Source organism: Bombina bombina, chromosome 11, assembly GCF_027579735.1.
Source record: "Bombina bombina isolate aBomBom1 chromosome 11, aBomBom1.pri, whole genome shotgun sequence".
Lineage (NCBI taxonomy): Eukaryota > Metazoa > Chordata > Amphibia > Anura > Bombinatoridae > Bombina > Bombina bombina.
In genome coordinates this window covers 43391066-43410119 of record NC_069509.1, presented here as the reverse complement: position 1 = coordinate 43410119, position 19054 = coordinate 43391066, and the positions used below count along the sequence as shown (strand labels likewise).

At 40.8% G+C, this 19054-nt stretch overlaps 1 protein-coding gene across 1 annotated transcript in view; it reads right to left on the bottom strand.

The window, feature by feature from the left end:
• LOC128641646 (uncharacterized) overlaps positions 1-9513 on the bottom strand; it is a 48303-nt gene extending 38790 nt beyond the window's left edge. Inside the window, exon 1 of the mRNA XM_053694181.1 lies at positions 9222-9513. Coding sequence (XP_053550156.1) covers positions 9222-9513 — 292 coding nt within the window. The remainder of the gene's footprint in view (positions 1-9221) is intronic.
• Positions 9514-19054: the final 9541 nt, after the last annotated feature.

Here is a 19054-nt window from a genome sequence, read left to right as displayed (position 1 = left end):
CGGCCCGACGACTGATCGACGAATGACTGTTCCTTTAAGGGACGTCATCCAAGATGGCGTCCCTCGTATTCCGATTGGCTGATAGGATTCTATCAGCCAATCGGAATTAAGGTAGGAATTTTCTGATTGGCTGATGGAATCAGCCAATCAGAATCTAGTTCAATCCGATTGGCTGATCCAATCAGCCAATCAGATTGAGCTCGCATTCTATCAGCCAATCGAATTCGAGGGGACGCCATCTTGGATGACGTCCCTTAAAGGAACAGTCATTCGTCGATCAGTCGTCGGGCCGGATGGACGTTCCGCGCTGGAGGTCTTCAGGATCCTGCCGCTTCGCTCCGGATGGAAGAAGATAGAAGATGCCGCTTGGAGAAGATGTTTGCCGGTCCGGATGTCCTCTTCTTGCCGGATAGGAGGAAGACTTTGGACCCTCTTCTGGACTTCTTCAGTGGATGTCTAGCCCCCGCTTGGGTTGGATGAAGATATCGGAGCCAGGACCGATCGGTGATACCTGGATGGTGAAGACAAGGTAGGAAGATCTTCAGGGGATTAGTGTTAGGTTTATTTAAGGGGGGTTTGGTTAGATTAGGGGTATGTGGGTGGTGGGTTTGTAATGTTGGGGGGGGGGGGTATTGTATGTTTTTTTTTACAGGCAAAAGAGCTGAACTTCTTGGGCATGCCCCGCAAAGGGCCCTGTTCAGGGCTGGTAAGGTAAAAGAGCTTGTAACTTTTTTTATAAAGAATAGGGTAGTGAATTTTTTATTTTGGGGGCTTGTTATTTTATTAGGGGGCTTAGAGTAGGTGTAATTAGTTTAAAATTGTTGTAATATTTTTCTTATGTTGTAAATATTTTTTATTTTCTGTAACTTAGTTCTTTTTTATTTTTTGTACTTTAGCTAGTTTATTTAATTGTATTTATTTGTAGAAATTGTGTTTATTTAATTTATTGATAGTGTAGTGTTAGGTTAATTGTAGGTAATTGTAGGTAGTTTATTTAATTATTTTATTGATAGGGTAGTGTTAGGTTTAATTATATCTTAGGTTAGGATTTATTTACAGGTAATTTTGTAAATATTTTAACTAGGTAACTATTAAATAGTTCTTAACTATTTAATAGCTATTGTACCTAGTTAAAATAAATACCAAGTTGCCTGTAAAATAAATATTAATCCTAAAATAGCTATAATATAATTATAATTTATATTGTAGCTATATTAGGGTTATTTTACAGTAAGGTATTTAGCTTTAAATAGGATTAATTTATTTAATAAGAGTTAATTTATTTCGTTAGATGTAAAATATATTTAAGTTAGGGGGGTGTTAGGGTTAGGGTTAGACTAGCTTTAGGGGTTTAATACATTTATTAGAATAGCGGTGAGCTCCGATCGGAAGATTAGGGGTTAATAATTGAAGGTAGGTGTCGGCGATGTTAGGGAGGGCAGATTTAGGGGTTAATACTATTTATGATAGGGTTAGTGAGGGCGATTAGGGGTTAATAACTTTATTATAGTAGCGCTCAGGTCCGCTCGGCAGATTAGGGGTTAATAAGTGTAGGCAGGTGTCGGCGACGTTGTGGGGGGCAGATTAGGGGTTTATAAATATAACATAGGGGTCGGCGATGTTAGGGCAGCAGATTAGGGGTACATAGGGATAACGTAGGTGGCAGCGGTTTTACGGAGCGGGCAGATTAGGGGTTAAAAGTGGTAATGCAGGGGTCAGCGATAGCGGGGGGGCGGCAGAATAGGGGTTAATAAGTGTAAGGTTAGGGGGTGTTTAGACTCGGGGTACATGTTAGGGTGTTAGGTGCAGACGTAGGAAGTGTTTTCCCATAGAAACAATGGGGGCTGCGTTAGGAGCTGAACGCGGCTTTTTTGCAGGTGTTAGGTTTTTTTTCAGCTCAAACAGCCCCATTGTTTCCTATGGAGAATCGTGCACGAGCACGTTTTTGAGGCTGGGCCGCGTCCGTAAGCAACTCTGGTATCGAGAGTTGCATTTGCGGTAAAAATGCTCTACGCTCCTTTTTGGGAGCCTAACGCAGCATTTTTTTGGACTCTCGATACCAGAGTTAATTTTATGTGCGGCCAGAAAAAAACCCGCGGAGCGTTAACAGCCCATCTACCGCCAAACCTCCAAATCTAGGCCAGTGTTTGTCTATCCATATATTGCGCTAGTATGTGAACGCTCTCTCTACTAAGTGTGTGATGCCCTATATTTATCACTAAGTATGTGACTCTATTCCAATCCTAAAAAGCAGTGAATGAACTGTTGGTTATGTTTTCAAAATTCAGTTACAAAAACCATGCGTCTTAGTAGCTGTGTTTTAAGAATAGCAAGCTGTGTCCTATTTCACTTAAACCTACAGCTATATAACATTCACACTTAAATATATAAAAAAAAATGTTTACATAAACAACAGACAAAAGATTGCCTAAAAGAGCATAGGGATTGTTATTGGAGCGCATGGCTTGCGTTCCAAACACGGTAGTTTTGGCGCTACTGGGGCATTCACAGGTGTGTGATTTACATGTTTTTCTCACATGCCTATTTAAGTGTGATTGTGACTATTTGTTGTTATGCTGATGAAAGGGGAAGTTGTCCCTGAAAACGTTTCATTAAATATGAATCTTTCTCCAAAGACCTGAGAGTGCACTTTGTTTGTGGAATATTTATGCATTTGTGCACCCAGGCAGATGTCCTTAGGAGGGTAATCCTGTAGAATGGACGTTATTGTTATATATATATATACACACATACACCAGCACCATTGAGCCCTTCCACTCCATATATTAATATATTACATTTGAAATATAGTTTTAGTTTTTTTTTATTATATGCTCAAGCAAACAGCCAAATGGAAAAAATGCTAAAATAGAATTAAAAATGGAAGCGCTAATGATTGCACTCTAGAAATGTTTAGAATCACCATAGGTGTTAATATGTTTTACACTCCACTTGTAATCTAGGGCCTTATGTGTAACCTGAATTGTGCTTTAGAAATAATTGATGCTAGTATAAAGAAAACATTGTCATAACTTAAAATAAGGAGTAAATCACAATCCTTTAAGAAAAATGTATCAAAGGATTTACTACAAAAATCTACATATACATTAATTGTGATGTTCTCTAGAAAAAACATAAGTTTTCTTCTGTTAAGTGTGATCAGTCCACGGGTCATCATTACTTCTGGGATATTATCTGCTCCCCTACAGGAAGTGCAAGAGGAATTCACCAGCAGAGCTGCATATAGCTCCTCCCTCTACGTCCACTCCCAGTCCATCTCTTGCACCCACAACTAGATAGGTCGTGGTAGAGGACTATGTGATTATACTTAGTTTATATCTTCAATCAATAAGTTTGTTATTTTAAAATAGCACCGGGAGTGTGTTTTTACTCTCTGGCAGAGGTTTGAGGAAGAATCTACCAGAGTTTTTGCTATGATTTTAGCCTGAGTAGTTAAGATCATATTGCTGTTCTCGCCATCTAGAGAGTGAGGTAAAGCTTCAAGATCTCAGGGGACAGCGGGCAGATGAATCTGCATAGAGGTATGTAGCAGTTTTTATTTTCTGACAATGGAATTGATGAGAAAATCCTGCCATACCGATATAATGTCATGTATGTATACTTTACACTTCAGTATTCTGGGAGAATGGTACTTCACTAGAATTACACTGTAAGAAAGACATAAAGCTGTTTAATAACTAGAGATTATGTTTAACGTTTTTGCTGGAATGTAAAATCGTTTTCATTTACTGAGGTACTGAGTGAATAAATGTTTGGGCACTATTTTTCCACTTGGCAGTTGCTTAAATCTGTTTTTTCTGTCAGTTTCTGTTCTCCCTCACTGCTGTGTGTGTGGGGGAGGGGCGCTTTTACTATGCATCAAATATTTCAGTCAGCAGCTCATTGTATTCCCTGCATGATCCGGTTCATCTCTACAGAGCTCAGGGGTCTTCAAAACTTATTTTGAGGGAGGTAATTTCTCTCAGCAGAGCTGTGAGAATTATAGTTTGACTGAGATAAAAACTTTTATTCTGTAATTTGTTTCCTGCTTTCAGAAATTGTTATCTTTGCTAATGGGATTAAACCTTTGCTAAAGTTGTGTTGTTTACAAGGATTGAGGCTATAACTGTTTCAATTTATTAATTTTTAACTGTCATAGATCTTCTGTGCTTCTTAAAGGCACAGTACGTTTTTAATATTATTCTATTTGAATTGTATTTCCAAGTTGCAAGTTTATTTGCTAGTGTGTTAAACATGTCTGATTCAGAAGATGATACCTGTGTCATTTGTTGCAATGCCAAAGTGGAGCCCAATAGAAATTTATGTACTAACTGTATTGATGCTACTTTAAATAAAAATCAATCTGTACAAATTGAACAAATTTCACCAAACAACGAGGGGAGAGTTATGCCGACTAACTCGCCTCACGTGTCAGTACCTACATCTCCCGCTCAGAGGGAGGTGCGTGATATTGTAGCGCCGAGTACAGCTGGGCGGCCATTACAAATCACATTACAGGATATGGCTACTGTTATGACTGAAGTTTTGGCTAAATTACCAGAACTAAGAGGTAAGCGTGATCACTCTGGGGTGAGAACAGAGTGCGCTGATAATATTAGGGCCATGTCAGACACTGCGTCACAGGTGGCAGAACATGAGGACGGAGAACTTCATTCTGTGGGTGACGGTTCTGATCCAAACAGACTGGATTCAGATATTTCAAATTTTAAATTTAAACTGGAAAACCTCCGTGTATTACTAGGGGAGGTGTTAGCGGCTCTGAATGATTGTAACACAGTTGCAATACCAGAGAAAATGTGTAGGTTGGATAAATATTTTGCGGTACCGACGAGTACTGAGGTTTTTCCTATACCTAAGAGACTTACTGAAATTGTTACTAAGGAGTGGGATAGACCCGGTGTGCCGTTCTCACCCCCTCCGATATTTAGAAAAATGTTTCCAATAGACGCCACCACAAGGGACTTATGGCAAACGGTCCCTAAGGTGGAGGGAGCAGTTTCTACTTTAGCTAAGCGTACCACTATCCCGGTGGAGGATAGCTGTGCTTTTTCAGATCCAATGGATAAAAAGTTAGAGGGTTACCTTAAGAAAATGTTTGTTCAACAAGGTTTTATATTGCAACCCCTTGCATGCATTGCGCCGATCACGGCTGCAGCGGCATTCTGGATTGAGTCTCTGGAAGAGAACATTGGTTCAGCTACTCTGGACGACATTACGGACAGGCTTAGAGTCCTTAAACTAGCTAATTCATTCATTTCGGAGGCCGTAGTACATCTTACTAAACTTACGGCGAAGAATTCAGGATTCGCCATTCAGGCACGCAGGGCGCTGTGGCTAAAATCCTGGTCAGCTGATGTTACTTCTAAGTCTAAATTGCTTAATATACCTTTCAAAGGGCAGACCTTATTCGGGCCCGGGTTGAAAGAGATTATCGCTGACATTACAGGAGGTAAAGGCCATGCCCTGCCTCAGGACAAAGCCAAAGCCAAGACTAGACAGTCTAGTTTTCGTTCCTTTCGTAATTTCAAAGCAGGAGCAGCATCAACTTCCTCTGCACCAAAACAGGAAGGAGCTGTTGCTCGCTACAGACAAGGCTGGAAACCTAACCAGTCCTGGAACAAGGGCAAGCAGACTAGGAAACCTGCTGCTGCCCCCAAAACAGCATGAATTGAGGGCCCCCGATCCGGGATCGGATCTAGTGGGGGGCAGACTTTCTCTCTTCGCCCAGGCTTGGGCAAGAGATGTTCAGGATCCCTGGGCGCTAGAGATAATATCTCAGGGATACCTTCTGGACTTCAAATACTCTCCTCCAAGAGAGAGATTTCATCTGTCAAGATTGTCAACAATCCAGACAAAGAAAGAGGCTTTTCTACGCTGCGTACAAGAGCTCTTGTTAATGGGAGTAATCCATCCAGTTCCACGATCGGAACAGGGACAGGGGTTTTACTCAAATCTGTTTGTGGTTCCCAAAAAAGAGGGAACTTTCAGACCAATCCTGGACTTAAAGATCCTAAACAAATTCCTAAGAGTTCCATCGTTCAAGATGGAGACTATTCGGACAATTTTACCTATGATCCAAGAGGGTCAGTACATGACCACTGTAGATTTAAAAGATGCTTACCTGCACATACCGATTCACAAAGATCATTACCGGTACCTAAGGTTTGCCTTCCTAGACAGGCATTACCAGTTTGTGGCTCTTCCATTCGGATTGGCTACAGCGCCAAGAATCTTCACAAAGGTTCTGGGTGCTCTTCTGGCGGTACTAAGACCGCGGGGAATCTCGGTAGCTCCATACCTAGACGACATTCTGATACAAGCTTCAAGCTTTCAAACTGCCAAATCTCATACAGAGTTAGTGCTGGCATTTCTAAGGTCACATGGATGGAAGGTGAACGAAAAGAAAAGTTCACTCGTTCCACTCACAAGAGTTCCCTTCCTGGGGACTCTTATAGATTCTGTAGAAATGAAGATTTACCTGACAGAGGACAGGCTAACAAGACTTCAAAGTGCTTGCCGCACTCTTCATTCCATTCAATGTATGGAGGTAATCGGCTTAATGGTAGCGGCAATGGACATAGTACCCTTTGCACGCTTACACCTCAGACCACTGCAACTGTGCATGCTAGGTCAGTGGAATGGGGATTACTCAGACTTATCCCCTTCTCTGAATCTGGATCAAGAGACCAGAAATTCTCTTCTATGGTGGCTTTCTCGGCCACACCTGTCCAGGGGGATGCCATTCAGCAGACCAGACTGGACAATTGTAACAACAGACGCCAGCCTTCTAGGTTGGGGTGCCGTCTGGAATTCCCTGAAGGCTCAGGGACTATGGAGTCAGGAGGAGAGTCTCCTGCCAATAAACATTCTGGAATTGAGAGCAGTTCTCAATGCCCTCCTGGCTTGGCCCCAGTTGACAACTCGGGGGTTCATCAGGTTTCAGTCGGACAACATCACGACTGTAGCTTACATCAACCATCAGGGAGGGACAAGAAGCTCCCTAGCTATGATGGAAGTATCAAAGATAATTCGCTGGGCAGAGTCTCACTCTTGCCACCTGTCAGCAATCCACATCCCGGGAGTGGAGAACTGGGAGGCGGATTTCTTAAGTCGTCAGACTTTTCATCCGGGGGAGTGGGAACTTCATCCGGAGGTCTTTGCCCAAATACTTCGACGTTGGGGCAAACCAGAGATAGATCTCATGGCGTCTCGACAGAACGCCAAGCTTCCTCGTTACGGGTCCAGATCCAGGGATCCAGGAGCAGTCCTGATAGATGCTCTGACAGCACCTTGGGACTTCAGGATGGCTTACGTGTTTCCACCCTTCCCATTGCTTTCTCGATTGATAGCCAGAATCAAACAAGAGAGAGCATCAGTGATTCTAATAGCACCTGCGTGGCCACGCAGGACTTGGTATGCAGACCTGGTGGACATGTCATCCTGTCCGCCTTGGTCTCTACCTCTGAAACAGGACCTTCTGATACAGGGTCCCTTCAAACATCAAAATCTAACTTCTCTGAAGCTGACTGCTTGGAAATTGAACGCTTGATTTTATCAAGACGTGGGTTTTCTGAGTCAGTTATTAGTACCTTAATACAGGCTAGGAAACCTGTTACCAGAAAGATTTACCATAAGATATGGCGTAAATACCTACATTGGTGTGAATCCAAAGGTTACTCTTGGAGTAAGGTTAGGATTCCTAGGATATTGTCTTTTCTACAAGAAGGTTTAGAAAAGGGTTTATCTGCTAGTTCATTAAAGGGACAGATCTCAGCTCTGTCCATTCTGTTACACAAACGTCTGTCAGAAGTTCCTGACGTCCAGGCTTTTTGTCAGGCTTTGGCCAGGATTAAGCCTGTGTTTAAAACTGTTGCTCCACCATGGAGTTTAAACCTTGTTCTTAATGTTTTACAGGGCGTTCCGTTTGAACCCCTTCATTCCATTGATATAAAGTTGTTATCTTGGAAAGTTCTATTTTTAATGGCTATTTCCTCGGCTCGAAGAGTCTCTGAATTATCAGCCTTACATTGTGATTCTCCTTATTTGATTTTTCATTCGGATAAGGTAGTCCTGCGTACTAAACCTGGGTTCTTACCTAAGGTAGTTACTAACAGGAATATCAATCAAGAGATTGTTGTTCCTTCTTTATGCCCAAATCCTTCTTCAAAGAAGGAACGTCTACTGCACAACCTGGATGTAGTCCGGGCTCTAAAATTTTACTTGCAGGCAACTAAGGAATTCCGACAAACGTCTTCTCTGTTTGTCATTTACTCTGGGCAGAGGAGAGGTCAAAAAGCTTCCGCTACCTCTCTTTCTTTTTGGCTTCGTAGCATAATTCGTTTAGCTTATGAGACTGCTGGACAGCAGCCCCCTGAAAGAATTACAGCTCATTCTACTAGAGCTGTGGCTTCCACTTGGGCCTTCAAGAATGAGGCCTCTGTTGAACAGATTTGCAAGGCTGCAACTTGGTCTTCGCTTCATACTTTTTCCAAATTTTACAAATTTGACACCTTTGCTTCATCGGAGGCTATTTTTGGGAGAAAGGTTCTTCAGGCAGTGGTTCCTTCTGTATAAAGAGTCTGCCTATCCCTCCCGTCATCCGTGTACTTTTGCTTTGGTATTGGTATCCCAGAAGTAATGATGACCCGTGGACTGATCACACTTAACAGAAGAAAACATAATTTATGCTTACCTGATAAATTCCTTTCTTCTGTAGTGTGATCAGTCCACGGCCCGCCCTGTTTTTAAGGCAGGTAAATATTTTTTAATTTATACTCCAGTCACCACTTCACCCTTGGCTTTTCCTTTCTCGTTGGTCCTTGGTCGAATGACTGGGAGTGACGTAGAGGGGAGGAGCTATATGCAGCTCTGCTGGGTGAATCCTCTTGCACTTCCTGTAGGGGAGCAGTTAATATCCCAGAAGTAATGATGACTCGTGGACTGATCTCACTACAGAAGAAAGGAATTTATCAGGTAAGCATAAATTATGTTTTTTCTAAAGTATTATGATATACTCCCAGGTTAGCAAGTTAAATTGATGACTATGATATTACTGCCACACATCAACTATTCATCAGTAAAAAGGGCATTTCCAATTTCCAACTGTTTAAATAGAAAATGCTTTTTTATGTCTTGTGTACTGTAAAAAACCCCATAATAAATTAGACTAACCATACACAGTCAGTATTGCATCGCCTCACCTTTTATATCCAGTGTTTTGCTCCCAGGTTTATCTAAAGACTCATGTTCCCAGGTTGCCTGCACAGAAAATGATGGACCTTTCATGTGATTCTCTGGAATTCTGACTTCAGAACAAACATTAAACGTTCCATCAGGGTTTTCTTTAAATGTCTCTAGGGCTGATATTGTTTTATTATCATCTCCCACTCTATATGTCCAGCTGATGTTTATTTCTTTCGGATAAAACCTCTGTAGATTCAAGGAATAGAGAATCTCCCCAGGACAAAGAGAGGATTTTACTGGTTCTATCATCTGAGGTTTTACTGAAAAAAAAAACCATCCATGTATGAGAGAGATAAATAACATATTTAAATAAATACATTTCTATAATTACTTAACTCCAAAATACTTTAAAAATCTTTTCTATAGTCAACAGGAGAAGTAACTGTATGAATCACAAATAATCTGGACATTTTGGGCAAGATTACAAGTGGAGCAGTATTTAATGCTCCAGCTCGAGCGCAAATTCCACTAGAAGTACGTTTTTTGTGCGCTTGGGTAGCACTTAGAGTACAAATTGAAACTTAACTGTTTTCGTACATGTATTAACCTGATGCACGTAAAAAAAACTAACTTTTTTTTATCACAAGAGCTATGACGTAAAGGGATGTGCACAGGAAAAATTTTAGTTCCATCCGAAATTTTCGTTTCTTTTAAAAAAAAAAAGTTTTTTGTTTATGTTCATTTATGGTCGCATTCATTTCAGATGAATTTCGTTTTAATTTCGTTTTAACTACAACTTTTGTTTTACACTACAGTCCACATTTTGCCAATTTTCAAGCTGTAATGAGCTTTATTACCTTTAGTTTAGTCATTCTATGTACTTTTGAAACTTATTTTTATATTTATACATTGAATTTTTGTGCACAGCACTTTTGGTAAAACTAAAATAATTACTTAATGACTGCTGCTGACTGTGGTACTGAAGGCGCGGGGGGAGGGAGTGGAGGAGGCTATAGACGCTTCCGGTGGTTTAGTCACAGTAGCGATGCTGGTGGTACTTGCAATGTTACTTTTTTAAGTAGGTCAGACTCAGTAGTAAATAATTTATATGTAACACTGGCTGCAGGTTGTGACCCAAACATTCCATATACTCTGCCAGCTGTTACACTACTAGTTGTTGCCTCAGCTGGTGGCTGAGATTCAAGAAAGGAAGAAATAGCAACATTTTCTGTGTGGTGGGGGGCCACCGCCAACACTGCTGGTCCCACATCATCCACCTCTGCCTCTAGCACTACTGATGGTTGCAGTGGCAGAGGGTCGCACCTATATTGCATTTGTGGCTGTGGCTGTAGTGGGGATGCCAATGATGGTGTTGTGGCTCACGACATGAGAACGAGGCTCCCATGGGAGCCTTTGTTAGCAAGCTCTAGTGAGCCCTCAAGATTCCAGCAATGTGATAACTGCTATTGCATGTGGAGCTCAAATATGGCTTTCGCAAAACCAATGTTTTGTGCTCCACTTATAATCTAGCCCTTAGTAAGTAATTAACTTTATTAAAAAAAACACTAAAAATTTGAACTTTTTTTTTTTAAATATTAACTTAGTACTGACAAATATGTCCCTTTCAGGGACAAAACCAGTCCACCAGCAGCCTAGCAGCAATGTAAGAAGAACTTACAAGTAATATAACTAAGTAAAATAAAATGAGAACTGCTAGCCTTAAATTAAAGGGAGACTGAACTAAAAAAAAAAAGTGGGAATTAATCAAATAAACAATGTGAAACAATACACTTGTCAATGTACTCTTAATTTTAAATAGTTACCATTTCAATTGTTTTTAAAGCTTTTGTTATTTTCCAAACCCACTCAGTGGGTACTGTTTCAAGGTGTCCTATCCTGGCTGACAACTCAGGTATAAATAAAGCTAAATGCCACGATGCACCTGCACAAGCTTCACGGACTTCAATGAATGTTTCACTCACTGGATGTCTCTATTGAATCTATTTATTCCAGTGTTTAGATTATGGCAGCATCGGCGCTGCACAACTAAATAATCTCGGCTAGATTATAAGTTTTGTCGGTAATGGTGTGTGGTGCTAACGAGCAGTTTATGCTCACCGCTCACCTACAGACAGCGCTGGCATTACGGGTTATTACAAACCCGGCGTTAGCTGCAGAAAAGTGAGTGGAGAGCAAAATTTAGCTCTGCATCTCACTGTAATACCAGAGCTGCTTACGTTAGCGGTGAGCTGGCTAAAAATGCTCATGCACGATTTCCCCATAGGAATCAATGGGGGGAGAGCCGGCTGAAAAAAAACCTAACACCTGCAAAAAAGCAGCGTTCAGCTCCTAACGCAGCCCCATTGATTCCTATGGGGAAATACATTTATGTCTACACCTAACACCCTAACATGAACCCCGAGTCTAAACACCCATAATCTTACACTTATTAACCCCTAATCTTCCGCCCCCGACATCGCCGACACCTACATTATATTATTAACCCCTATTCTGCCGCTCCGGACACCGCCGCCACCTACATTATATGTATGAACCCCTAATCTGCTGCCCTTAACATCGCCGACATCTACATTATATTTATTATCCCCTAATCTGCCACCCCCAATGTCGCCGCAACCTACCGACACTTATTAACCCCTAATCTGCCGCCCCCCAACGTCGCCGCCACTATAATAAAATTATTAACCCCTAAACCTAAGTCTAACCCTAACCCTAACACCCCCTAACTTAAATATAATTTAAATAAATCTAAATAAAATTACTATCATTAACTAAATTATTCATATTTAAAACTAAATACTTACCTATAAAATAAACCCTAAGATAGCTACAATATAACTAATAGTTACATTGTATCTATCTTAGGGTTTATTTTTATTTTACAGGCAACTTTGTATTTATTTTAACTAGGTACAATAGTTATTAAATATAATATATGATGGAATTCTATCAGCCAATCGGAATTAAGGTAGGAAAAATCCTATTGGCTGATGCAATCAGCCAATAAGATTGAGCTCGCATTCTATTGACTGATTGGAACAGCCAATAGAATGCAAGCTCAATACTATTGGCTGATTGGATCAGCCAATAGGATTGAACTTCTATCCTATTGGCTGATTGCATCAGCTAATAGGATTTTTCCTACCTTAATTCTGATTGGCTGATAGAATTCCATCAGCCAATCAGAATTCAAGGGATGCCATCTTGGATGACATTATTTAAAGGAACCTTCATTCGTAGTTAGTCGTCGGCCAGGAAGGATGCTCCGCGTCGGATGTCATGAAGATGGACCCGCTCCGCGCCTAATGGATGAAGATAGAAGATGCCGTCTGGATGAAGACTTCTGCCCGTCTGGAGGACCTCTTCTGCCCAGCTTCAATGAAGACTTCTGCCCGTCTGGAGGACCACTTCGCCTGGCTTCATTGAGGACTTTGGCCCCTTTGGGTGAAGACTTCTCAAGGTAGGGTGATCTTCAAGGGGTTAGTGTTAGGTTTTATTAAGGGGGGATTGGTGTGTTTTAGAGTAGGGGTTGGGTGTGTGGGTGGTGGGTTTTAATGTTGGGGGGGTATTGTACTTTTTTTTACAGGTAAAAGAGCTGATTACTTTGAGGCAATGCCCCACAAAAAGCCCTTTTAAGGGCTATTTGTAATTTAGTATAGGGTAGGGTTTTTTTTTTTATTTTGGGGGACTTTTTTATTTTATTTGGGGGATTAGATTAGGTGTAATTAGTTTAAAAAATTAGTTTAATTAGTTTATTTTCTGTAATTTAGTGGGGGGGTTTTGTACTTTAGTTTATTTTATTTAATTATAATTAATTTAATTTAGGTAATTAATTTAATTATAGTGTAGTGTTAGGTGTAATTGTAACTTAGGTTAGATTTTATTTTAAAGGTAAATTTGTCTTTATTTTAACTAGGTGGCTATTAAATAGTTAATAACTATTTAATAACTATTGTACCTAGTTAAAATAAATACAAACTTGCCTGTGAAATAAAAATAAACCCTAAGGCCTAGATTTAGAGTTTGGCGGTAGCCGTGAAAACCAGCGTTAGAGGCTCCTAACGCTGGTTTTAGGCTACCGCCGGTATTTGGAGGTCACTGAAAATAGGGTCTAACGCTCACTTTTCAGCCGCGACTTTTCCATAACCGCAGATCCCCTTACGTAAATTACGTATCCTATCTTTTCAATGGGATCTTCCTAACTCCGGTATTTAGAGTCGTTTCTGAAGTGAGCGTTAGAGCTCTAACGACAAAAACTCCAGCCGCAGAAAAAAAGCAGGAGTTAAGAGCTTTCTGGGCTAACGCCGGTTCATAAAGCTCTTAACTACTGTACCCTAAAGTACACTAACACCCATAAACTACCTATGCACCCCTAAACCGAGGTCCCCCCACATCGCCGCCACTCAAAAAAAAATTTTTAACCCCTAATCTGCCGACCGCAAAAGCGCCGCCAGCTAAGTTATCCCTATGTACCCCTAATCTGCTTGCCCCTAACCCCGCCGACCCCTGTATTATATTTATTAACCCCGAACCTGCCCCCCACAACCTCGCCGCCAGCTACTTACAATAATTAACCCCTAATCTGCCGACCGCAAAGCGCCGCCACCAACATTATAGCTATGTACCCCTAATCTGCTCCCCCTAACACCGCCGACCCCTGTATTATATTTATTAACCCCTAATCTGCCCCCCTCAACGTCGCCATCCACCTGCCTACACTGATTAACCCCTAATCTGCCGAGCGGACCGCACCGCTACTATAATAAAGTTATTAACCCCTAATCCGCCTCACTAACCCTATCATAAATAGTATTAACCCCTATCTGCCCTCCCTAACATCGCCGACACCTAACTTCAATTATTAACCCCTAATCTGCCGACCGGAGCTCACCGCTACTATAATAAATGGATTAACCCCTAAAGCTAAGTCTAACCCTAACACTAACACCCCCTAACTTAAATATAATTTAAATCTAACGAAATTAATTAACTCTTATTAAATAAATTAATCCTATTTAAAGCTAAATACTTACCTGTAAAAGAAATCCTAATATAGCTACAATATAAATTATAATTACATTGTAGCTATTTTAGGATTAATATTTATTTTACAGGCAACTTTGTATTTATTTTAACCAGGTACAATAGCTATTAAATAGTTAAGAACTATTTAATAGTTACCTAGTTAAAATAAGTACAAAATTACCTGTAAAATAAATCCTAACCTAAGTTACAATTAAACCTAACACTACACTATCAATAAATTAATTAAATAAAATACCAACAATTAACAACAATAAAACCAAACACTACACTATCAATAAATAAATTAAATACAATTCCTACAAATAACTACAATGAAATAAACTAACTAAAGTACAAAAAAATAAAAAAGAACTAAGTTACAAAAAATAAAAAAATATTTACAAACATCATAAAAATATTACAACAATTTTAAACTAATTTACACCTACTCTAAGCCCCCTAATAAAATAACAAAGACCCCCCAAAATAAAAAAATGCCCTACCCTATTCTAAATTAATAGAGTTAAAAGCTCTTTACCTTACCAGCCCTGAACAGGGCCCTTTGCGGGGCATGCCCCAAGAAAATCAGCTCTTTTGCCTGTAAAAAAAAACATACAATACCCCCCCCCCCAACATTACAACCCACCACCCACATACCCCTAATCTAACCCAAACCCCGCCCTTAAATAAACCTAACACTAAAGCCCCTGAAGATCTTCCTACCTTGTTTTCACCTCAACAGGTATCACCGATCCGTCCTGGCATCCGGTGCTGAAGAGGGTCCAGAAGAGGCTCCAAAGTCTTCCTCCTATCCGCAAGAAGAGGACATCCGGACCGGCAAACATCTTCATCCAAGCGGCATCTTCTATCTTCTTCCATCCGGTGCGGAGCGGGTCCATCTTGAAGCAGCCGACGCGGATCCATCCTCTTCTTTCGGCGTCTCCCGACGAATGACGGTTCCTTTAAGGGACGTCATCCAAGATGGCGTCCCTCGAATTCCGATTGGCTGATAGGATTCTATCAGCCAATCGGGAATTAAGGTAAGAATATTCTGATTGGCTGATGGAATCAGCCAATCAGAATCAAGTTCAATCCGATTGGCTGATCCAATCAGCCAATCAGATTGAGCTCGCATTCTATTGGCTTGATCGAACAGCCAATAGAATGCGAGCTCAATCTGATTGGCTGATTGGATCAGCCAATCGGATTGAACTTTGATTCTGATTGGCTGATTCCATCAGCCAATCAGAATATTCTTACCTTAATTCCGATTGGCTGATAGAATCCCTATCAGCCAATCGGAATTCGAGGGACGCCATCTTGGATGACGTCCCTTAAAGGAACCGTCATTCGTCGGGAGACGCCGAAAGAAGAGATGGATCCGCGTCGGCTGCTTCAAGATGGACCCGCTCCGCACCGGATGGAAGAAGATAGAAGATGCCGCTTGGATGAAGATGTTTGCCGGTCCGGATGTCCTCTTCTTGCCGGATAGGAGGGAAGACTTTGGAGCCTCTTCTGGACCTCTTCAGCACCGGATGCCAGGACTGATCGGTGATACCTGTTGAGGTGAAGACAAGGTAGGAAGATCTTCAGGGGCTTAGTGTTAGGTTTATTTAAGGGGGGTTTGGGTTAGATTAGGGGTATGTGGGTGGTGGGTTGTAATGTTGGGGGGGGGGTATTGTATGTTTTTTTTTACAGGCAAAGAGCTGATTTTCTTGGGGCATGCCCCGCAAAGGGCCCTGTTCAGGGCTGGTTAAGGTAAAAGAGCTTTTAACTTTATTAATTTAGAATAGGGTAGGGCATTTTTTTATTTTGGGGGTCTTTGTTATTTTATTAGGGGGCTTAGAGAAGGTGTAATTAGTTTAAAATTGTTGTAATATTTTTCTGATGTTTGTAAATATTTTTTATATTTTTTGTAACTTAGTTCTTTTTTATTTTTTGTACTTTAGTTAGTTTATTTCATTGTAGTTATTTGTAGGAATTTGTATTTAATTTATTTATTGATAGTGTAGTGTTAGGTTTTATTGTAGGTAATTGTAGGTATTTTATTTAATTAATTTATTGATAGGGTAGTGTTAGGATTAATTATAACTTAGGTTAGGATTTATTTTACAGGTAATTTTGTTATTATTTTAACTAGGTAACTATTAAATAGTTCTTAACTATTTAATAGCTATTGTACCTGGTTAAAATAAATACAAAGTTGCCTGTAAAATAAATATTAATCCTAAAATAGCTACAATATAATTATAAATTTATATTGTAGCTATATTAGGATTTCTTTTACAGGTAAGTATTTAGCTTTAAATAGGAATAATTTATTTAATAAGAGATAATTAATTTCGTTAGATGTAAATTATATTTAAGTTAGGGGGGTGTTAGTGTTAGGGTTAGACTTAGCTTTAGGGGTTAATCCATTTATTATAGTAGCGGTGAGCTCCGGTCGGCAGATTAGGGGTTAATAATTGAAGTTAGGTGTCGGCGATGTTAGGGAGGGCAGATTAGGGGTTAATACTATTTATGATAGGGTTAGTGAGGCGGATTAGGGGTTAATAACTTTATTATAGTAGCGCTCAGGTCCGCTCGGCAGATTAGGGGTTAATAAGTGTAGGCAGGTGTCGGCGACGTTGAGGGGGGCAGATTAGGGGGTTAATAAATATAATATAGGGGTCGGCGGTGTTAGGGGCAGCAGATTAGGGGTACATAGGGATAATGTAAATTGCGGCGGTTTACGGAGCGGGCAGATTAGGGGTTAATAATATAATGCAGGGGTCAGCGATAGCGGGGGGCGGCAGATTAGGGGTTAATAAGTGTAAGGTTAGGGGTGTTTAGAACTCGGGGTTCATGTTAGGGTGTTAGGTGCAGACGTAGGAAGTGTTTCCCCCATAGGAAACAATGGGGCTGCGTTAGGAGCTGAACGCGGCTTTTTTGCAGGTGTTAGGTTTTTTTTCAGCTCAAACAGCCCCATTGTTTCCTATGGGGGAATCGTGCACGAGCACGTTTTTTGAGGCTGGCCGCGTCCGTAAGCAACTCTGGTATCGAGAGTTGAAGTCGCGTTAAAAAATGCTCTACGCTCCTTTTTTGGAGCCTAACGCAGCATTTTTTTTGGACTCTCGATACCAGAGTTATTTTTTATGGTTCGGCCAGAAAAAAGCCCAGCGTAGCTAACGCACCCCCCTTGGCCGCCAAACTCCAAATCTAGCTGTTAGCTAGCTACAATGTAACTATTAGTTATATTGTAGCTAGCTTAGGGGTTTATTTTATAGGTAAGTTTTTAGTTTTTAAATAGGAATAATTTAGTTAATGACAGTAAATTTATTTAGTTTTATTTAAATTATATTTAAGTTAGGGGGGGGTGTTTAGGGTTAGACTTAGGTTTAGAGGTTAATAACTTTATTATAGTGGCGGCGACGTTGGGGGGCGGCAGATTAGGGGTTAATAAGTGTCGGTAGGTTTGCGGCGACATTGGGGGTGGCAGATTAGGGGTTAATAAATATAATGTAGGTGTCGGCGATGTTAAGGGCAGCAGATTAGGGGTTCCGTGGTGGTGTCCGGAGCGGCAGAATAGGGGGTTAATAATATAATGTAGGGTGTCAGCGATGTCAGGGGAACGGAAGATTAGGGTTAATAAGTGTAAGATTAGGGGTGTTTTAGACTCGGGGTTCATGTTAGGGTGTTAGGTGTAGACATAAATGTATTTTCCCATAGGAATCAATGGGGCTGCGTTAGGGAGCGGAATGCTGCTTTTTTGCAGGTGTTAGATTTTTTTTTCAGCCGGCTCTCCCCCATTGATTCCTATGGGGAAATTGTGCATGAGCACGTTTAGCCAGCTCACCGCTAACGTAAGCAGAGCTGGTATTACAGTGAGATGCAGAGCTAAATTTTGCTCTCCTCTCACTTTTCTGCAGCTAACGCCGGGTTTGTAAAAACCCGTAATACCAGCGCTGTCTGTAGGTGAGCGGTGAGCATAAACTGCTCGTTTAGCAACCGCACACACCATTACCGACAAAACTCGTAATCTAGCCGATGATACGCAATTGACGTAAGTGGATTTGCGGTATTTCGAGTCACACACCAAAAAAGTGAGCGGTGAGCCTGTCATTTCTAGACTCGTAATACCAGCGGGCGTTAAAAAGCATCGTTGGGACCTCTCAACGCTGCTTTTTAAACCTAACGCAAGACTCGTAATCTAAGCGTCTGTTTATTGTATTCATCCAAATGGCCGCACATTGGATGAATGAAGGCGACGATAGTACAGCCCATATTAATGGGTTTGGCGAGGAATAAGGTCAGGATGAAAATATAAAGTTCATTTTTAATATGTTACTTGCATCGTTCGACACATTAAAAAAATACAGTAATTGTAGCAGAGAGGCAGTATGATCTGTAATATCTTTTGGGTAGGCAGAGACAAGCAAGTAACTACTCTTGGTAATTGTAGCAGAGAGGCAGTAGGATCTGTAATATATTTTTGGGTAATCAGAGACAAGCAAATTAACTACTCTTGGTAATTGTAATAATAACCCCTTTCCACCAAGAACTAGACGACACATAGCTTGGGAGTCAACAACGACTTTTTTTTTTCAACAGGAAAAAAACAAACACTTTTAAAAACAGTCTCCCCTACAAGGGTTTTCCCACTGAAACAGCAGGGAGTTTAAACAGTAACATACAGTTTAACATACATTTTAACCATTAGCCTAAATAACAATTCCTGCATAGTTCATAAGTGGTGAGGTTTGCCACAATGCTCCCCCAGAACCAAACCGGCATACCCAGTCTGATCCCAACAGATTGGCTTGGG